General features: G+C 51.5%; 1 protein-coding gene across 3 annotated transcripts in view; it reads right to left on the bottom strand.

Annotated features, from left to right (window-relative positions):
• Nucleotides 1-22,823, bottom strand: part of Ppp2r2c (protein phosphatase 2 regulatory subunit Bgamma) — an 89,154-nt gene that overhangs the window by 34,678 nt on the left and 31,653 nt on the right. For all 3 annotated transcript variants that reach the window (XM_021162830.3, XM_029477624.2, XM_029477623.2), the window contains exon 2: nucleotides 58-155. In XM_021162830.3, coding sequence (XP_021018489.1) covers nucleotides 58-155 — 98 coding nt within the window. The remainder of the gene's footprint in view (nucleotides 1-57; nucleotides 156-22,823) is intronic.

Below are 22,823 nucleotides of genomic sequence, written 5' to 3'. Positions count from 1 at the left end.
TCTAGCCATCTGCCTATCCTCTTCCTGCCCTCCCTCATGATCCCTCCACACACATACCTCTGGTTCCCGCTGGAAGATAACCACCCTGCCACCCTTGTCACCTGTGGCGAGCAGTTCCCCAGTGTGGTTGAACTCGACAGTGGAGATGACGTCAGCTTGAGGAAGCAAGACAGAAGGCATCAGTTAGCCGGCTGTATCATCACACAGTGATGTCCGTACATTGCTAGGCTCTGCAGACCCCACACCCCGGGGGCCCCTGGAGCAGAAGTATAGAGCATGCTGAGGGTCCCCACTCTCCTGCAGGAACGTGTGACTCTTCCCTACACCCTGTCCCTCACACAACAATAGGCAGGCTTGATCTCCTTGCTCCGAAGGTCACTGGTACAAACCTGACACTTAGGCTGAGCTCCAGTTCCCAGGGACAAACTGGGGACAGGGTGGGGTCATGCTGAGGGCCTGGGGCCTGTTGGGCATCAGGGAAGGGAGGCACCATTCCACAGGGCTGGATGCCATCAAGACCTTCCACAGGTCAAGATGTTGCAGCTTTGGAAGGGAGGCAAGGGAAGGCAATTGTCTATGGGGACAGTAGGGACCAAGGGTCAAGACACAGTGGCTTGTAGTCTCTAATGTTTCCCTTTGGGGGAAACTAAGGACTGGGCATAAAGCCAGGGAAGCCAGTGTACTGGGACAGATGAAGAGTGGGTTCAAAGCTGGGGACCACAACAGCTAGAAGACTGTCTGCAAACTGGGGACAGAAGGTTGGTGGCATTGCAAGCCACCTGAATGTGCCTTGTCGTCCCTTCTTGAATCAGGCCCTATGTCCACTCCTTATACCTATGGCAGGAAATGAAAAACCAGCCACTCCCTTGCCAGGACAGTGCCTGGTAGTGGTTGGGGTGAACTTCCAGCTCACCTCCAGACAGGCCTCTGGAATTTCTCCCAAGCCATACTCTAGATGGCTGAGCTCAACTTACCACCTAGAGGCTTTGCTCATGGGGTTGACTCCCCAGTCACTGGAGTGTCTGACCTACTTGTGTGGGCAGGTGTCTGGAGAGAGCCCACAGGGCTAGACCCAGCCTCCAGTCTCAGTATCTGGGAATGAAGGCAACCCCCAATCTCCTCAGGCTCTGTGAGCCACAGTGAAGACTGGTCTGAACATTCCAGGTGGCCAGCCACAGGGCCAGGCCACACACGGGAAGGACAGCACTGGGCCTGGCAGGAGAGCTTCTCCTTCTAGACAAGGCCAGAGCTCACCAGCCCTAAACCTGAGGCTGTCCTACCACAGGATTTATCGGAATTCCAAAATGATTTTTATCTTAAATTTAAACATATTCCTAATATTGAAAAGGTGGAGGTAGTCCTGCCAAAGCATATTTCCAATACATTCTAAAGCACAGAAAGTTCTAGAGCATCAACCCATGTGCCCAAGCAGCAACTGTCGGCAGGGCAGGGCAGGGCAGGGAAGGGTCTACCCCTGTGAATGGGATTCCTGGTGCTTCTTCACCTTTCTGACCCGGGCTCTGTCAGTACCAAAACCTTTGACCCCAACTATGATAACAGGAGCATCTGTCAAACAGGCCATCAAGGTACCAGTTCTCCATGGGTCCAGTAGATCACTAGCAGGCCTCTCTGACTATACTGACTATATTCAACTCTTTAGATAGTCACCAGAGAGATGCCCTTGAACCGTGCCTCATGCCTCAACCGCCAGCAGTCTCCACACCTGATTTCCTTCTCTGGGTATTAGCAATAGCAGATAGATAGCCTTTCCTATTCCAACAACCATTCCTCGGCTCAACCTCCAATGACACTCAAGCCCAGTGCTATCACTGTCCTTCAAAGGAAGGCCTGAGCCCCCTCCTAAACGCTCATCTGCATCACTGTGCCCACAATAGAAGTCAATATGGAGAGTCCAGCAACACTACGGGCTAACACCATGACACGTCACTTCCTGCCCAGGGCTTCTGAACAGCTTTGTACTTCACATTCAGAGCAGTCTGTAACTGTGCACACCAGGACCCCCAGACCTTCCCTGCTCCTGCCCCTGCCCCAGCTCCCTCCCTGGAACTCACCCCCCCCCCACTTGGATGGTAAACCTCTCACCTGTCCTGGACTCTGAGCAGGGTTCTGGGATTTGCTTGGGCCTATGGGACAACAAGGGACGAATACACTCAGCTCTACCCTGTCGCCTCTGCTTTTGCCAGCAGACAGACCTGCCCAGGCTAGTCCACCAGTCTTCACAGAGGCAAGGGCCACTGAGCCACTAGCCAAGCCTAGCCTGCAGCAGGCCACCAGTGAATAAGCCCAAACAGACCCTTTGCAGATGTTTAACAAACTATCTGCCAGTGATGGATACCTGCCAGGCTACCCTGCCATCACTCCATGCCTGACCCAGTGTCTTCTCATCCCAGCTGATCAATGTCAACATCCAGCCTAGACCTTGGGCCTGGGTGCTCTCCCCTGACATCAGTACAACATAGTCTGGAGACTTTCTTCCCATCTTGGACATGGGCAGTTACTCGGTGAACTAGTGTGGCAACCTTGTTGAACCTTTTACCAGCGTCTTCGCCCGTTCCATGGCAGCCTGTTCCCCTTCTCCTGGCCTGGGCTGTATGCTGTGTTCCTTATCTGTATCTGGTAGCTATATATGTACTTCAAAGCCACAGTGGTGCCTGTGTCTGGTGTAGTATGTGCATCTACTCAACACAAACCTTTTATTTATCAAAAACTTTTCTTTAGGGGTGCTGGGTGTAAGACCCAGGCTATATTACAGGCCAGCATTGAGCTGTACCCCCAGCTCCAACACATGCCCTCCAGAGGGAGCCCCTGACCCACACTGGGCCTCTGAGCTGTAATAAATGCCAGCTGTGGTAGCAAGAAATCAGGGCATTGATACAGGATGATAAAGAGACATACCATATCCTTTATGCTTAAATAGAGAGGACCAGACAAGTGCCTGCTACACACAAGCTAAGTTGTCCTGGCCACTGAGCCCATCCCATCATGTGGTCCAGGGACGTCTGAGCGCTCAGGGCTGACCTCAAACCTATAGTACTGGGCTTCCAGATGAAACACTGGCTCTTGCAGTTTCACTTTAAAACTCCCTAAGGGGAGTGGGGAGCAGAATATAAAATTGTATATAAAATGTCTTAATTATATAGACCAGTGATCACAGCCTTGTTAAATAAGCAAACAGGCTGAGGTGGGGGGTGGGAATTTTGTTCACATAAAAGCTGTTAACAACGCTTTATGCAGGATGGATGAAATAAATGTCCCCTTCTACTTCTGTAGGAAATTTCTGTGATGCAGCAACATGATTTTAATAACTTTATTAGGATGTAATCAATACATCAAAAGCAGCAATATTTAATGTAGACAATTTGATGAGTTTGGGGGTATACATGACACTCGTTATTTTTACGATGGGAAAAATAATGCAATTAAATTAAAATGCCAACATAACCTCACTATCCAGAGCAATTGAGGTCCACCGAGGCTGGGCGGTTACCACAGTAACAGACACTAATGTCTGTGGGCAATTTACAATTTGTATGTCATTTTCATGTCCACTGCTTCCTTGGAGTCACAAAAGCCCCCCTGGGGAGAGAGATGACTTCCAGTTGGTGGCGGGAGGACACCCCACAGTGCTCCCTCCACAGACAAAGGGAGGAGTTCTCCTTGGACCAGTTAGAAGTTTGGGTTAGGATCTCGGCTCAGGCCACTCAGCTGTGTGGCATCACAACTGTTCTGAGCCCTGGCTCCTCCCTCATCTGTGGCACGTCTACGATGTGTGGTCTTTCTGGGGACAGAGGATGGAGAGGCAACTGGAGTGGAAGAACCAGGAAAGTAGAGCCAACCAGGGTAAAACAAATCTACTAGGTAGAGAGCCATAGCCTTCAGCCATGCCTGCCTCTGGCTTCTAGAAAGCACAGTGGCACTCGAAAGTATAGATCGTGGGTCTGACTCGGCCCCTCCAGACCTGTTCTGGACACCAGTGCAGAGCTACCTCTACCCTCAAGACCCTTCCACCCAGGCCAGGGCCCTGCCAAGCTCTCCAATCAAGGGCTACATGGGGGTCACACCTACTGTCTTTATGGCATAGGTCATAGGGGTTGTGAGGCAGAGCTACCTCAGAGAGCCAGGAGTCACCATCCACCAATGTCAACCCAAGTCATTGGGCAGCCAGCCCCTCTGCAGAAAATTCACCTCTTCTCCTAGTAGAATTGAGACACCTCCTGCCCCAGTACCCCCTCCTTCAGGAAGTGCTTCCGCCATGCCTGCCTTACCCCATATCAGCAAAATTATCTTTCCTCTAGCCATGGGCTCAGGGCCAATGTGTGCTCCTTATAAGGCCTAAGCTCTTCTTCCCTTGTGGTCTATGTCCACATTGCCTCTAGTCTTCACCATCAAGAGCAGCAGGGTCTGCCACCAAGCCCAGCTACTTGTCCTGAGAGACCCTGCTCATCTAGCCCAGGAACCCTTATGGGAGTGGAGTTCCCATGGTGACAACAGCAGGATCTAAACCCATGACCAAATAATAAAACCAAAACTAAACTATCTGTGTCACTGGAGGAGAATGAAACACTAGGAAGCCTGTGGGTCAGAAAAGCAGAAAAGCTCAATCCAGGTGAGCCTCCTCACTCAAGACTTAGTCTCAGAGGGAGGGGTGGTGGGAGGGGTGTCTGTGCAGTGTGGGCGGCTGCAGACACCTGGAATGGCACTAGCCCTAGGCTCTTCTGCAGAGTTGGAAGGCATGCAGGGGAGGTGAGCAGAGACAATGGACAGGGGCCACTGGCTACCACCCTGAGCCAGCCCAGTGTGTGCCTGCCTACCTGTGAACACCTGGGAAGTGAAAGGTGTTACCTCTGGTGGCCATGCAATGACAAGCTGTTGCACACCGCAGGCAAAGATGAGCAAAGATGGTTGGATTGCATGCCCTAAAAAGAGGAGAAAAGCTTGGACCTCAGCCCCATGAGCAGGAGATTGCTCTGCAATGGGGTTTTCGTAGGTGGTCAAGATAAAGATGTCAAGCTGCAGGCAGGAGGAGCCGTAAACATAAGAACCTGACATGAAAGTGGAGAAGGATCCAGGGGTGCACGCGCACGTATACACACACACACACACACACACACACACACATGGAAAGGACCACAAGATGAGAAGCAGCAAGCAGACCCCAGTCTACCAGCCACACCAGAGCTAGGAGGGGGTCAGGCTGCATCTACCCTGGGGCCTAGAGAGGAAGCACCAAGTCCACCCAGCTGACACCTTAAAGGGGTCAGGGGCAAGAATCTTGGGGTTAGAAAAGGAAAATGCTGGAGTAGGGGCCCTCAGGCTGCTCCAAAAGGTGTTTCCTAGGCACAAGAGGCCCAGGCCTGCCCCCAGAAAATCTGGGGTCCGAGTCAGCTGGGGCTCAGGATTGCAGAGAGGCAGTCCAGGGCCATCATGTGTGTGTGGTGGCTACACAGATGACAAGGGAACATGACAGAGAGAACCAGAGGCAGCACACAGCAGGGAAACTCATAGGTTACTACTGGCCGCTGGACACATAGCTGTACCTCTCAAGCAAGTACTCTGTTAGACAGATCTGTGGGGATCCTGTAGACCACCAGGAAAGGAATCCATAACAGAAGCAGGCATCTGTGTCCGCATCCCAGAATGGCCAGAGCAGGCAAAGTCCCTGCAGCTAGAGAGCAGTCCGTCCTCCATCCCATGTTCCCTAACCTGGACTCTTCCCCACTGGGCCCCCTCCATCATGGTGGAGCACTGACATCAGGAGAGGTTTAGAAGCACGTTTAGAGTCTTGTTCTGAGTTCAGCATCTCCTAGGTTAGAGCATGACATGGCTAATTCAAAGCTCACCCTTTCGAAGTGTGCCTAGCCCTCTAGGGGTTCCATGTGCTGGGAGGCCAACAGTGCCTTCTAACCCATAGTTCTATCCCCCCAGGAAAGAAGTTCCAGACCCTGGGAGCATCCTAGTCTGTCTTCCCCAGCCCATCAGCCACAGATCCACATCTTTCCCATCTGTCCCTATGGGATCTGGTCACTATCACTCTACATAAATAGCATCTCACGATGCGCAAGGTCTGTGAGGGCCATGCACACTGCACTCATTGGCACCCAGGTGCCTTGCAGAGCTGCTGAAACACCCACCCCATGCCACCAAGATGGTTTTAAGACCCTTGCTCTTCAATCAGAAACCCAGGCCCCAGAATAGAAACCCAGAGTGCGCCTCTAAAAGTTCCCATACCTTAACCAGGGCTGGGACTGCTGAGGGAGCCAGTTCACAGCCAGAAGACCCAACCCCTCGCTCCCCGCCCCATGGCATGTCTGCTGGCCAGACTGAAGCAACAGCAGATGGGCCTAGAAGGCAGACAGGCAGCTGTGGATTTGCCTGTGGTCAGCACCATGTGGTTGAGCCCAGGCCAGGCTGGACGGTGCTCAAAGAAGGAAGACACACAGCTCTGTCTCTAGCCTGATGGCCAGGTGGCCTGGGACCAGTCTCTGGCCTCCAGACACATCAGGCTGAAGGAGATGGAGAGAGGACCCCCACTCACTGCCTGCTTCTCTGAACTTCAGGCTCCAGAAGGGCTCCCATGGAACCCAGCTTCTCTACTAATGAAGGTTCTAGAGTCTGTCCTGATCTGGTAGGCCTGATAGGGCCTGGAATCTGTAGAGGGACAACTCTCCCCTGTGGGCTGAGATTTGAGGGGTCCTAGCAGGTTCCTTGGCAAGTTACAGCCTCTGATACTCAGCTTCCCAGGCTTGTAAATGGTTATAATCCATGTAAGGATTAAACGAGACAGCAGAGGCAGGATAGCGCAGCCAGAAACCATTGTCAAAGTACTTCATTGTCATCATCATCACTGTACTGGCTAGTTTTATGTCAGCTTGACACATGTTAGGGTTACCCAAAAGGAGACAGTCTCAACTGAGAAAATACCTCCATAAGATCTTAATTACTGATTGATGGAGGAGGGCCCAGCCTATTGGGGGTGGAGTCACCCCTGGGCTGGTGGTCCTAAGTTTTGTAAGAAAGCAAGCTGAGCAAGCCATGGGGACCAAGCTATGGGCAGCACTCCTCCATGGGCACTGCATCAGCTCCTGCCTCCAGGTTCCAGTCCTGCTTGAGTTCCTGACCTGACTTCCTTCAGTGATGGACTACGATGTGGAAATTTAAGCTAAATAAGCCCTTTCCTCCCCAACTTGCTTTCTGGTCAAGGAGTTTCATCACAGCAATAGTAACCCTAAGACAATCACATCATTATCACCACCACCACCACCACCACCACCACCATTCCAGGTATAAACCCAACCACCTAGCCACCATGATAAAGACACATGAATAACAGACATACAGAGAGCCATGATGTAAGATGTGGTGTTCTGCTAAGGACCTGGGTTTGAGTCTAACTTGGCCCTGTTGTATGGTTTCTTCAGAGTGTCAGTTACTCCATTTATAAAGTGGTGACAATGGTTGTCCAGAATGAGGACACTACCCTGCACTGTGTGAGAGGAGGGGCAAGCTGCCTAACATTAATTTAGACTGACAGCTCAGATATCGGATGCTGGCTGGCTGGGGCTGGCTGGGGCTGGCTGGGGCTGGCTGGCTGGGGCTGGCTGGCTGGGGCCGGCTTCAGGCCTCCCAGCACCTGGGGTCCCAGGGGCCTGTACTCCCTCTCAGGCTGCAGCTGTCAGGCAGGAAATGGGAACCATGACAGTCTGGTACCATCAGGTCTCATCCCATCAATGTGTCCACCAGACCTTCCCAAGGCCTGTCTGGTCCAGGATGGGTCAGGCACTTAGATGCTGAGTCCCTGGGCAGACTCTGAGCAGGATGCTGAGATCATCATTGGCAGACCCAGCCCATCTCTTCCACTCACCTCTCCTGCCTCAGCTCTGGTTCAGGCCATGGCCATGCTATCCAACCTTCCCTAAAGTCTTCTGTGGATCCTCATTGCCTAGAGAATACAGCTCCCACCCTCTCATCTCCTCTCACAAAGTTAGCTTCCCTTTAGCCAACAGGTGGTTCTCAGTGCTCTGAAAGAGACAGGCCTCTACTGCTCACCCACTAAGCAGCTACTGCTCACCTACTAAGTGCCAGACTTTAGGCCACACATCAAGGATTCTGAAGAGTGCCCTCTGAGTCTGACGAGTGAGGAGCTGGGTCCTTATGCACTGTAATCACTCATATTGCACAGAATAATGCTGGCCTCTACCCAGCTCCTCTTTCTTCCTCACTGATACCCTGTGGGGTCTCCCACCCAGGTCCCTGATGACATAGCCTGGGCTACCAGATTGCAACAGAGGCCGTGACTTTGCAGCGGGACCTCACCTGGACACCAGAGGCCCCTTACACAGGTGCATTACACAATATGACTTAAACCACCCTCAGCGGCGGGGGTTGATGAGGAGCTGCCTTCCATGTGGGGAATTACAGTTTCCAAGGATCTGATTTGCAGATGACCCAGGAGCAGATAGCTGATCCATACCTGCTGACCACCAGAGCCAATGCCCTCAACACCATCCTGCAGGCAGGTCCCCGGGACCATCACCATAAGATGGCCTTGCACCCTCACAGAACCTGAACACAGCACTGGGCTCCTCAAGTCTTGTCTGTGGCTTGTGGCCTGGAACTCCAAGCACAAACTTTAAAACAGATTCTAGACCACTATGGTTTCACAAAAAATGTCTTTAAAAAAAATTCCTGAAACAACACAGGTGCCTTCCACAGACAGGATAACTAGCATGGCCCACCCAGGACAGTGAGCCATTGGTAGGACCCACGGTCAGCTCTGAACGCCAATGTTACTCTGGGCAGCACCTTGCCCATACAGCCAGGCACAGCCCCTGATGCCCCATGAGGCTGTCACATGACCATTACCAACCATAAAGCCCCCAGTGACTAGCTGACACCACAAACACCAGAACCAGAGAACTGGGCCTGAAGGACAGTCAGATCCCCCCACTCCATGTTCTTGCTATGATCAATAACCTGGACAAAGGAGATCACCCATGGCTAGGGTCTGGCTGGCTGTACAGGAATCAACTGCTCAGTTTAGAAAGGCCTGAGGTGCTGTTTCCAGCTGTGTGCGGTTGTGGTAACACACGGATGGATCTGGAGCTCCAAGGAGTTGGTTTTTTCTGCTCTCAATCCTGCTCGAGGAGAGGGGACTGAGAAAGTCGCTGTTGCCAGGTCCTGGTCAAGGATGCAGATCTGCACGCACCTCTCTGGACTCTCACTACTTTGCTGAGGCTCTTCATAGTCTCCTCCCTATGTCGACGAATCAAATTCGCTCTTGTTCACACTGAACAAGGTTCTGGCAGCTGCTGTTCTTGACGCTTGCTGCCAGTGTCACCCATGTCCCTCACCTGCAGAATGGACAAGGAAGACACTGCCTGCTCTCTTTGCATTCCTGAATTCCTAGTCTTCAGCAGCCACGCACCATGTTTTTTGCATGGATCAGGAGTGAACAAGCTTGTAATGGTGCTACTCCTGGAAGTGAGTGTCCACCTTCACTGGGGGAGTCAGGATGCAGACAGCTGCCATGGAGGAAGACATGAGGCTTGGGGACATCTAACCATGGATCTGGGGGGGGAGGGGCTTCCTGGAAGAGGAGGAGGTAGAGGAGGAGGGGCACTGAATTTGAATCCTATCAACCTATTGGAGCAGAAATGCTGCAGGTAGACAGCCACAGAGGCCTATGCATGTGTGCAACTAATCCAGAGGGAACCAGGACCCTGGGGGACCAGCTTCTTGCAAGGACCTAAATGACCATCAGGAAAGCCCACCCCACCCTCAACTAGGCAGCCTAGCTCTAGGCATCCCCTTGTAGGCAGCTGGCAAAGCCAGGAGGCAGGAGGGGCCTCTCAGTTAATTAGAACAACCGAGCAGCCAAGGACTTCAATTATGGTGCCTGGCAGGATGGTGCCTCCCATGCAGGTGAAGATTAAGCCCACCAGGCTGGCACTCTCTGGGCAATTAAGCACAGGCCAGCCGAGAGCAGCTTCCTAACTAAGGTGGGTGGGGCGCTCCGTGCTGCGAGGGGAGCCTGCTCAGAAACCGTTCAGAGGCAAAAGTCACAGAAGCTGTTCCTCGGGCTCTGTCTGCTGCTTCCCGAGACTCTTTCTTGTTTGATTGAGTAAATAACTCTCAGGTGTCCTCTCGGTAGCCACAAGTGGTAGCAAAGAGAAATGTTGTGGCAGCAAGGCTGCAGTAGTGTCTCCAGGCTAGCGGGATGTCCTGCCAAGAGTGCTACTGTCTTTACCCAGGAACATCCCTTGTCCTGGACTGAATGGGGCATCTCAGAGTGTGAGTACATGAGCCCTCCCAGGCGACAAAGGATGCCTACCAGGAGGGCTGGAGCTGCTTCTGACCCTGCCGCTCACAGTGTATCCACAAGTATGGACACTTTCACTTCTTGTGCTCAGCAGTATGTGTGCCATCATTTGTGACACACCTGGGAAGCACACTCAAGTCTCCCGAGCACTCAGAGGGACAGTCATTAAGTGGCCTAAAGAGAGTGTTCTTATCCTGTAGGCAAATCAGGAGCACCCCAAGGCCTGCCAGGAAATGAAGGGCTCTGAGATCTGTAGCTGGGGAGACAGGGCACAACAGGAATCTCTAACTCACACTTCTGGGAAGGGTCCCTCTTGAGGCAGGGGCATGTGAGGGAACCCCATATCTAACATAGGTGAAAGGTGGAGACAAGCCTGAGTAGCCAGGATAAAAATGAAATCACTCTGTAAAGACCTAATATAAATTAAGTGAACACAGCCAGGAGGTGCTGAAGACTTGGGTTTGACCAGAAAAAGACTCCTCCGGAGCCTCCGCCATACGCAGGGAAGATGTCTGTGGCCAAGGATCGCTGAGCCAAAGTACCTTACATAATCCTTTACCTTTAAATGGATAGAAGGCTGGGGTGAGGAAGTAGCTGTCTAGGCTGAAGCCAACCAACACCTTTAAACTGTCCTACCTCAACCCCCTTGGGGATGTCACAGCCCCCAGGGCACCGCTCTTCTCTGATGCTAACCAGGGGAGGACCTTTCTCAATGTGTTAAGGTGCCGTGCCAGAGTCTGCGTGGGAGCCAGGCTGAGCAGGAGTCCCTCTGAGCTTCGAGCAGGCAGAGGAATGCCAACTATAGCTAGGACTCCCACTCTGCCTGTGTCGGCTTGCGCAAGCCCCTGTCCTTTCCAGACCCAACCACCTCATCCTCACAATATGAAGGATGCTCGCAAGATACTACAGAGGTGGGCTGGGAGGGTTGAAAAGGGAGCCGGGTGAGGTAGGTGCTCAGAGGAGCATGGTACAGACCAAGAGTGAGAAGAAGCTAAGGGTTCTGATACTGCATTCCTGCCCTGTGGCACACTCTGTGTGGGAGGTCGCCTCTGTCCAAACCTTGAATTCCTGAAGTCACTTGTAGAGCAGCCATTGTACAAAAGCATCATCATTATATAGATGAGAAAAATCAAGCCAGGAGTTAAAGGGACTCCCCAAATTCACAAAGCCCCTGAGCACGTGCCTGGGTCAGCCCTTCTCTCCTCCCACCCCTGTCCACTCTGGTGAATAAATGCATGAATACATGAATGGGGAGGTTGCTGCTGAACAAATGCCACTGGGAGGCCCAGCCTTCTTTCAACCCCAAAGCAGGAGGATCCCCAATTTAATTATGAGGAAGGAAGCCACAGGCAGCCCCATGCTGAGTCTCATCTCCAGTGCTTTCATTACAGTTTACAGCTTCCTGGGCCCATTAGCACATCCCCAGGTTCCCCTGGAATGATTGGCTGGGGGAGGGGCCAAGCCTGCTCTTCCCACCCCTGCGCTGGAAAGGGGTCCAGGAAGCAGTCACCTTCAATCCAGACACTGACGTAATATCCCAAGCATCTCATTGGCAAACACAAATTAGTGCCGTCCTGGTGATCACAGAGAGAAGGATGGCCCACACAGAACTGGAGCCAGGAGCAAATATGGCTGTAGATGGCAGGATTGAGGGGAGTGGGCAGAGTTCGTGAATGCTGCCAGCAGGGCGACCCAGCCACTGATTTATAGACAGGGCTGTGCTGTGTGCCAGCAGGGGTGCTTTGAGCTGAGTTTATCTGTTATTGTCTGTTGTTGTTCATCTGCTATCATCTATTATTGAGATGATGGCAATAGTTAACTACAGGATGAAGCCCAGATGTCTTCAGCCCTTGGGCGCAGTGCTACGTACGGGTTGTGGAGCCCCTGGGGAACAAGAGTGCACTTGCTTTGTACAGTTACAAGCTTTCTCAGTCTCCTAAATGTTCATCAAATGACCCTTGCTGGCCCTGGAAAAAAAAAGTGGCCTAATACCAGCTACAGAGGGCAATGGTGCCCACTAGATAGGTGACCATTTTTTACACATTTCCTGGGTTAGAAGAACAATATGCTAACTCCTTGCATCTCTTGTCCAAAACAGAAGACAGAATGACATCGTCTAGTAACAAACAAGTCTGCCTGCTGAGCCCCAGAACGTGTGTGTGTGTGTGTGTGTGTGTGTGTGTGAGAGAGAGAGAGAGAGAGAGAGAGAGAGAGATTTCACTTGAAAGTGGTCTTTGCAGATGTAACTGAGCAGAGGACCATCCAAAGAGTTCGTTCTGGATCACCACAGTGGATCTTAAGACATCCAATGACTGTCTTACAGGAGACACAGACCAGAGAGGAGCAGGAGGTAATGGGAAACCAGAAGAGCATGGATGGAAGTTAAGGGATGCTGACAGCCTCACACAGAACCAGAGAGAAGATTCTGTTTTAAGTCACCCAGTGAGCAATGACATTACCATAGCCAATTTGAGGAATGGACTCACTAGAGGCACAAGAACTGTGACGGCTGGGACAGGGCAAGCCAGAACATGTGGGCCTGTGTACGGGAGGCTTTCCACAGAGGTCTCTGGCCCAGCAGGGTGCGAGAGTTCCGGCAAAGGGAAGCGAGTGCGAGCACGGAGGGAAAGTCATTTCCACTGCTTCCGCGTCTGCTGCTGCAGTTGGCTCCACCCGTCTCCTCCGTGCCATCTCGGTTACTCCACGCTGCCCGATGCCCGGTGCTGAGTCTGGGTGGGCTGGACCAACGAGAGGCTGACGAGCCAGTGAGGAGTGCGGCCGAGCTTCAGGTGGAGTTTTCAGGAGAGCAGACCTCTTCTCAAGTGTTACAGCTCTTAGGACAGAAGCTCTCAGACGACTCACACACCTTTAATCCTTCCAGATAGGATTCTTATATACAGTTTTGGGGTGGGTCAGGGTCTGACAACAGGTACTTCTCATGGGCTTGGTCTGAGTGCTTAGGGGAAACCATCTTTGTATGTAGGAGGGCTTGGTGCTGCTCCTATGTGACTGATGGCCACAAACCTCTCTGAGGGTGGCTGTGGGAGGCTGTCACTGCGACAGAAGCCAGGGGTCCAAGGGGTGTTGACGAACTCCCTCGTAGGCAGAAGTCACCTACCAGGTCTCTGGGGTTCAAGGCCAAGCTTGACTGGGGACCAGGCTGTCTGTGCACAACTCACCACCCAACAAGAACAGAGAGCCTTCATCCTGCAAGCTCCCACAGAGGACGTGGAACCTGGCACTTCCATGTCAACTAGACAAGTGCATAAAGGTTCCTTCATTATTCTGAAATGAGTTAGAAAGGATGCTTCCTTAAGTGTGTACAGCAAAGTGTGTACAGAACTATGCTATGTAGTGCACGTGGTAGGCCACTAGCCACTGGTGGCCACTAAACCTGTCATCCAAACTGGAGGTGATCTGCCTCCCAAGTGCTGGGATTGTGATTATGAGCCACCATGACCACTGGACTCCTAAATCCTTCATTCCACATGTTGTCCCAAGGCTGGGCACTTTTGTACACGATGCTGGAGATTGATAAGCCCATATCAAGAATACAAATTAAATGCCACGTGACCTCAAATTAGTTCACGTTCACAGATTCAAAATTCAAACGAAAGGGACTGCAACAAGGATGCTGACATCCAAAAAGACATGAGCAATTTCTTCTTGCTGTTTCCCCTGCAGAGGCTGGGCCAGCCCAGCCTACACCAGCTTCTTCACATTGACCACCCTTCCTTGCTGCCCTTTGCTGACTGAATCAAAAGGGAGCCACACCCTTCTACAGACAGCCAATCATACGGCTTCCAAGAGATCTGAACCAATCACACTTCTCACCTAGGAATCTAAGCCTTGAGGTGTGGAAACCAGGGAGGGAGTGCCTCCCTGGAAAACCGAGAAATAACTTTGTCACTGGAAAGAACTGGGGTGACACAGAAGCCTTGTAGCCAAGACTGACCACTGGCCAGAGAGTAACTCCGAGTGGCTTATTCGGGGAGACTAGGTGAGAAGACCCAGGACTAACACCATAGATAGAGCAGGGTGGACACAATAGGGCACAATAGGCCTCCATGAGCAAACTGCTTCCCCACACTGGGTCCCTCATCCCCCAAGCCCTCACTGTCCCGGTTCCCTTCCTAAAATCCCATCCACCCATCTGTCTTTTATCTGTTTAATGAAAGGTCTCTTCTTGCTCCCAGCCGAGCATTGCCTGATGTGCTGGTTTACAGAAACTTCTTGGGAAATGGATCTAAAGCAGGAGCCAGGCCAGCATCAGGGCTCCAGGACAGTCCCCTGCATGCCCTCAAACTCACAGGCCATCCAAGCAGGGAGGCCACAGCCACCCTGCAGCAGATTCCAGTGAGTCCATGGAGCCCCCAGGCCAAGTCCTCCCTGAACATGGAGCTAACGAGGCTCACACTGAGCTGTAATTACACGGGCTCACGGGCGCTCAGGGCCCAGGCAGGCACGCGTGCTTGTTCCCTCACGACCTAATGAGGCATCCCGTGTTCTACAAAGCTTTACCTCATGATTTAATTACCCCTCTGCTCCGGCTCGGCCCTTATTACCCACCACTCAGGGAGCAGACTCCCCATGCCTGACGGGGAACAGGGCGAGGGGTGATCTGGCTATGCTCTAGATGGTCGGCTGGGATGGCAGGGGTGTCTGGGCCCACAGCTAGTGGGGGATGGGTTTTAGTCTCAGATTTATGGAGAAGGTAAAGTGTTAGAAAGATACCCAGGGGCGGGGGGGGGGGGGAACAGAGAGGCACGACTGGTAGCAGAGCCCATGTAGGTAAACAGGAAGAAGCTGGGTGTGTATTGAGTGTGAAGCTGGGCTGTAAAGGCCACTCTGGAATATGCACATTTGAGCACATGGAAGTGAGAACTGAACAGGATAGTGAGCCACAGCTCCATCACATCCGAGCAAGTGAGAGAATGCCATCCCTTCAGAAGCACCAGGCCACCCCGAAGCCCTTCACGCACTGAACCTGTTTCATGTTTCCTACTCTTGCAATGATATCAGAGAGGGTTAGCAGCATGCCTATGGTCACACAGTCAGGAAGGGGTGTGACCAAGTCTCCAGCCCCAACCTCCTCATTGCTCCCTGCTGCAATCCTGGTCCCTAAGCCTACGAGGCCAGCTTTGGAGTGCTGGTGTCATTACTGGAGCTAATGGCAGAATGCAGAGTGACAACACCTTCTGTCCCTCCTTCGGTGCCCATGTAAGTGTTCGCTGAAGTTGAATGTGGCTTGCATGTATCCCCTAAAAGGTTCTGTGTTAAAAATTGAACCCCGAGACTCATAGTTAATGGCATCTGGAAGTGTGGCAGCTAGTCTTCACTGTCACCCCTGAGCATGTCTGGGAGGGTGTTTTTAAGCAGGGTTAACTCCGCCTATCCTATTGTTAGAGCAAGCAACACACCCCATGGGTTGGGGTCCTGGACTGAGTATCAAGAAGAAGGCAAGCTGGATACCGGCATTCACCTCTGCTTCTTCACTGTGGATAAAATGTGGTTACCTCGGGCTTCTGCCCCCCCCCACCATACTTCTGGTGCACAGTACCCTCGGTGCACAGTAACCTTGGTACACAGTACCCTTGAGGTACTGTAGCACTGGGGCAGGCATCACTTTACAAGGAAAATGATGAGGTTCCGAAAGATGAGGCTACCTGCCGGCCCAGATACCGACCCATCCTGATACACAGCTGGTGCTGTCTCATGTCATCTGTCTCCCCCAAGTAAATGAAGGCATGTCACATACTGAGGCTGGAGCCAGCAAGTGCAGAGAACTACTAGCCTCAGGCTTCTGGGCCCTGCCACTCATGTCCTGACTCCTCTTAAGAAATGGCAGCTTCCTCCTTAAAGCCTGTACCAGACATGGGGGTAAGAACTGCTGGGGGCAGCACCTGTGCATTTCCCAAGCTCCTCCTCGCCTGCTTTGAATATTCCTAGTGCACTATTGGTACCTCATACACACCCATCTCAGCCTCATGCATGTGTGTGCATGCATGTGTGTGTATGTGTGTGTGTGTGTGATGAGTGTGAGCCTGAGGGTGTGTACATGTATGTGTGTATGCATGTGTGTGTTTGTGTGTGTGTGTGATGAGTGTGAGAGTGTGTTCCTGGAGTGATCATCAAGAGTTCTCCCTTCTGCCTCTCAACCTGCATGTATACTACCATATTCCACTTAGAAACCAAGACTCTTGTCTTTCTCAGGCTGGAGCACCTGCACTTTAATATATGGCTATCCCAACTGTCCTATTATGGACAGACAGACAGACATGCTAAGGGCCTAGGAAGGAGCTTGAGCATACTGTGACTAACTTGAGGACTTCTAGCTTGCCCCTCAGGCTGGCAAGCCGTGATAGCAACCTTCCCAGCCCACCATGTTCATCTATGCCCCTTCTGTGGTCCTTCTATCCTCCCGTGAGTTCTTGGTTAAGATCAGGACCAGAATGCTGGAGCTCCACAGGCAGCCAAGGCAATGTCACCTACCAGTGGCCAAGTGCAGATGAAAATGGCCCAGATCTGCACAGTAATGAGCTAGGGACTAATGCAGATTGTGAGTGTGTGTGTGTGTGTGTGTGTGTGTGTACACCAAGTTCCCCAAAACAGCAACAACATGGTGACAAGGGCAAGCCTAAACATCTTTGGTCCTGCCTCCTTTGTTCATAATCTAAGTGGAAAGACAGCATTTCCCAGAATTCCCAGCAGGCCCTGCTGAGGAAGTGGGGAGAAGAAAGGGGAAGCAGGTAGGGCTAGGAGAACAGACAGCCTAGCTGCTTTGGTGATACAGGCCATAGGCTCCCTGTGACTGGATAGCACAATGCCTTCCATGTCCTTGGGCTTAGAAATCTTCCACTGATCTGATGGCTCAGGGACCTGTGTGTCACTTCCCTGTAATGACAGTGCTCTGGCCTTCCCCAAGGAACTATCTTCTTCTTGCCCAATGTGGAGACTGAGAGAGGCTCCCGGAGTCCCAAGGGACAGCCTCTGGTATGTTTCCAGGGCCAGCGTGCCTAGTCCAGCTCCCTCTGGATGCTACTGCTCTGACTCTTAGTAAACATGTTCCCCTGCTGAGGCCCACAGCAGCTCTGGGGACCCATGTCTTAGGACCACACCCTGCAGCCACCGTTCCAATGCCTCCTACTGAGCATACAAGACACCAGCTCCCTCTCTGATCAAGGCCCAGCAGGATCTGACCCAGGATGAGCAGGGATACCAAGGACACCCCAGCCAGACTTCACTCCGTCCTCGTGGAGCATTTACCGGGGTGGTGTCAGTTCAAGTCACCTTGCTAACAGGCCCTGCATGTGAGGAAAGGCTGAACTCATGCTTCCAATCCAGGGATCCTGGAATTCACGGGCCAAGAGTGGCTCAAGAGGCAAGAGTGCTTTTTGAAAGGGTCGTAGAACAGCAAAACAGAAAAGTATGCAAGAGGGATTCCAGATCCTGGCCCTTTACAGTCAGACAGAGAGACAAATCGCAGCTCAGGGCAAGCCTCAGTCTGCAGCTGGGAGAGCAGAGTCAGCTGTAACTGCAGAACTGCACAGATCCACCCTGTGCTTCGGCGGGGGGACAGCAAGGTCGGTGTCTCAACATTACAGGTGGCTCTGGACTCTCGCTAAGCTTCTTGGATGGGCCAATCCCCACCACTGCTTGATTAGCAGATACTCTGCTCCAACCTCTGTCTCTGTGGCCACACAGCTCCTTGTCATCCCTGTCCTCTCTGTCCTCCCCTCCTTTCCTAAGCCCACTGTAGCCGAATTCTAATTAGTGATATCAATAGGAAGCCACTGCCAAGAAAGTTCCATTCTCAGGCCCTGGGGACAGGAGTCTGGAAAAGACTGCAGTGCACATGCTAGTCTGAAGCCCTATTTTCTCCCTCCTCTACAGAAGTGTGGTCTCAGGATGTGGACGCCTCTCCCCATTCTCTTGGCTCTTTCCTTCCATCCACTACTCTCTCTCTCTCTCTCTCCCCCTCCCCCTCTCTCCAAATGACAGGTGGTCAAGACTTCCCAAGGACATGCTGTGGGACTACCTGCAGGCTGGCCTGCAGCCATGACAGATGACTTGTCTCCTGCCAAGTCCCACTGCTGCCAATCCATCCCAGAGGCGATGAAGGTAGGAATAAGATCTTTGCTGTGTGTGGCCCACCAGCATCCCTGCCTGCTATGGGGCCAGCAGATTACTGAGCTAGCTTAGGGTTCAGAGAAGGGACTCAGAGCCTGTGTGTAACTGCTGGCTCCAAAGGGACACAAGCACTTTTTCTAAAGGACATCAGTCTTGCCCCTGCCTTAGGGTCCAGACAGATCCCCTCCTAGCTACCGCACCTGTCTGCATCTCTGTCTGATCTGCTTAGGTCTAGAAAGGGAAGCACCAGCTATAAGATCCTACATGCTGGGGACACTCCTCTAGGATTTCATATGACCTGCTTGCTGATCTACTGCAAGACACAGTGAAGAAAAGAATGGAGTTGGGTCAATATATTTTTCAAAAGTACACAGCAGGACAGTTTGAGGGTGTCCCTCAAAACTCATCAGCTGGAAACACAGTTCCCAGAGCAACAACACTAACGACAGGTGGGGGCCTCCGGATGACTGGGTCACCACCAGGCTCTGCCTTCATGAACAGACAATGTCACTAGTTACTGTGACAGTGGGTTTGTTATAAAGCAAGACCTTCTCAATCACCGGCCTGCTGCCTTCTGCTGTGTTGTAAAACAGAAAGCAGGGAGGCTCTCACTAAATGCCGCCCTGGTAGCTGGCTTCTGAGTCCCCAGAACTGATATCTTTATGTACTCAGTCTAAAGGATTCTGTTAAAATACAGAAAAAGGCCTGAGACATTTGTGATGGTTTGTTTCAATTATCAACTTGACACAATTTAGAATAACCTGGGAAGATATTCTCCATTGGGATTGCCTACATTGAGTTGACCTATGGGCATGTCTGTAAGAGATTATCTTAATTATGTTAATTGATATGGGTAGGCCCACCGTGGGCAGCACCATTCCCTAAGCAGAGGACTCTGAACTATGTAAGAGCGAAGAAATCAAGCCAAGCAGGAACAAGTGAGCAGGCATGCATTCATTTCTGTTTGCTCTCCACGACTCATGTGATATGACGATTAACTGTTTGAAGTTCTTGGGCCAGCCTTATGATAATAATAAAAAAAAAACCTTCAAAAGGGTGGAGATGACTGAGAATCTAGCTGTGGCACAGTGGCTAATCCCTGGAACTCAAGAGAGGGCCAGACATCGAGTCCGTGCTGCTAGAACAGTCACAGGCTTTCTGTTGCTTGGAGTCCCAGCTGCCATTTTCACAGATTGCCTTTCAGCCCTCCCTGAGACTACAAGGCCCAGATGAAGCCAGGGTGTATCCCTGCTTCTGCACTACAAAACACCCTAATGGCACCTAGGTGTTCAATGCACCAGGTGTCCTGACAGCAGCTAGACACAGCCAGGACTGCCACACCCCCAGACTTGGCTGGAGTTGTTCACCGGTAGGTAAGCCACATGCCACCAAGCTAGTAGGGTGACTTCAGAGGGGGCTGGGACGGAAGGGGCAGGGCACACAGTTGGGGACTGACCTCTGCATCTTCGATCCTTTCTTGGATACAGAGTCTCCTATAGCCCTGGCTTATCTTGAACTTGTTATGTAACAGAGGCTGGCCTGGAATTGATCCTCCTGCCTTCCTTTCTCAAGTGCTAGGATTACAGGGCAGCTCTAACAAAATAAGGCAGACGCTTATCTTCTGCAGATGAGGTTGGGAGCTGAGGTCAAGGTGTTAGCAAGCCAGTTTTTGAGGCTTCTGCAAGACTGCTGTCCTAGCTTGCAGATAGCACCTTCTCCCTGTGTCCACAAGTGGAATCCTCTCAGAGTTTGGGTCCTGATCTCATCTTGTAAGAAATGCAGCTAACCCAGAGCAGAACTTACCGTAGGGACCTCATTTTTCTGTGATTGCTTCTTTAAAGAGTCTTTCTCCAGCCTTCACCATAAGGTAGATAGGTAATGGTGGGTGGGTGTAGGTGTGTGTGTTTGGTTGGGTGTGTTTAGCTACCACAATAATGTATAGTTACACACACACAGTAGGATCCTGATAAATGCCGCATCTTCAACAACTGGCATCAACCATGCGCCTAGTAACTTCCACCACTTGCTGGCCTTATTGTTACCCACTCCCAGGAAATGGCTCACCTCCACCCAGGCAGGCACAGAGGAGCTACATAGCACTTGTCCAGCCCTAGGTGCTGCCTGGGTGGTGAGCAAGAAACACAGCAAGAAACAACAGTCCATTGGAGAGGGCCTCTAAGGGGTAGACCAGTACATTGATTGTTAAGATGCTAGGGGCCCAGGCACGGAGAAAACATTCTTGAGGACTTGAAGCACCGAGGAGGCTCTCTGGGATGAGAGGGCAGAAGGATGGGTGGTGAACTGGCCCAGGTCAAGGGACAGAAGGGAGAGGACACACAGTTGGAAAGACAGTGGCTGGTTTTACAGAGTGAGGATGAAAGCCTGTGTTAACATTTGATCCTTGGGCTGGCAAGATAGCTCAGCAGGTAAGAGCACTGACTGCTCTTCTGAAGGTCATGAGTTCAAATTCCAGCAACCACATGGTGGCTCACAATCTCTGGTAATGAGATCTGATGCCCTCTTCTGGTGCAGTCAACTACAGTGTACTTATGTATAATAATAAATAAATCTTTGGGAGTGAGCATGCGGTGTTGACTGGAGTAAGCAGAGAGGCCCTAAAAATTTAGTTCCCGCCGGGCGTGGTGGCGCACGCCTTTAATCCCAGCACTCGGGAGGCAGAGGCAGGCGGATTTCTGAGTTCGAGGCCAGCCTGGTCTACAAAGTGAGTGCCAGGACAGCCAGGGCTACACAGAGAAACCCTGTCTCGAAAAAACCAAAAAAAAAAAAAAAATTTAGTTCCCAACAACCACATGAAAGCTCACAACCTTCTGTACAGCTACATACATGTACTTTATGTATGTATGTACTCACATACATAAAGTAAATAAATAAATCTTTTTAAAAAATTTTTGATCTGGGGGCTGGAGAGATGGCTCAGTGGTTAAGAGCATGGACTGCTCTTCCAGAGGTCCTGAGTTCAATTCCCAGCAACCACATGGTGGCTCACAATCATCTGTAATGGGATCTGATGCCCTCTTCTGGTGTGTCTGAAGACAGCAACAGTGTACTCACATAAAATAAAATGTACTATTTGTTTGAAAAAACAAAACAAAACATTTGATCCTTAAAAGTTTTCCAAACAATTCGTTGGGGTGGGGCAGAGGTGCATAGGAATGTTTTTATGGAACCCCTAGAGTGTATCAGAGCAGCCCCAGATTCTTTGGGCAATTCAACAAATACACATCAGGGCCTCAGCAGAAGGCTACCCATGGGGGTCCCCTTGGGGTCAGCAGACTCAGCTGCAGGTCATACCTTAGGACAGATAATGACTTGACGCTGCCTGGAAGGAGGAGACCGGTGGTTCTCAATTTGTGGGTCGCCACCACTTTAGGGGGTCAAATGACCCTTTCACAGATGTCACATATCAGATATCCTGAATATTTACATTGTGATTTGTAACGGTAGCAAAATTACAGTTATGAAGTAGCAATGAAAATTATTTTATGGTTGGGGGGGTCACAACACGAGGAACTGTATTAAAGAGTCACAGCAGTAGGAAAGTTAAGAACCACCGGGGGAAACCACCTTTAAGAATACAAAAAGGTCAGGTGGGCCAGGCAGTACCGGGAAGTATGGGAGCCACACACCTGGGGATACTAAGGAAATGCCACTCTACTAATAGCCTTATCCCAAAGAAAGACCAGGGAGAGCCTGAGGCTCAGAGAAAGAGGTGAGTCCCTCTGTGACCCACCCAGCACTGGGGAAACTGGTCTCCCGAGGCTTCCCTCCATGTGAAGAAAGAAAGACTCAGAGCCAGATGTCCCTCTGGGTTGTGCTGACCCTCAAAAGAGGCAGCCTGGCCCCAGGCAGGCAGGGACAATAGTGGCCTGCTGCCAGCTCGTTCGGAGCTGATGGGTTGACATGCTTACTTAGATAAATCAAGCCAACTCTGGGAGCAGCCAGCTCCTGCTTTCCACAAATAACCATTTTACAGATTAAGTATAAAGCAGGGCAGAGGAGGAGGGCTAGGGAGGTTCCCATGGCTCTCACACGCTGGGACGCTCACCCGCTTTAAGAAGCACAGCCTGGGAAAATGTACTTAGGGGTCAGATGAGGTGGCTGCTTGCAAGCCCAAGGATCAGTACTGCCTGGCATGGGCACGGAGCCTAGAGGAAGGCATGTGACAAGAACAGGACACCATGGCCATGGGCGGGGCTCTGAACCTCAACACCCACTGGTCTCCCACATATATATAAATCCCCTGCCCGGCTGACTATATTACCAACCACAGACCCACCTACCCCACTGGCATATGCTGAACACAGCCACCACACAGAAGCTCAAGTGTGCCAAG

Source organism: Mus caroli, unplaced genomic scaffold (assembly GCF_978045245.1).
Source record: "Mus caroli unplaced genomic scaffold, Mus_caroli_1 scaffold_4, whole genome shotgun sequence".
Lineage (NCBI taxonomy): Eukaryota > Metazoa > Chordata > Mammalia > Rodentia > Muridae > Mus > Mus caroli.
Note: the sequence above shows the minus strand (reverse complement) of the source record. Positions and strands in the feature narration are given on the sequence as shown.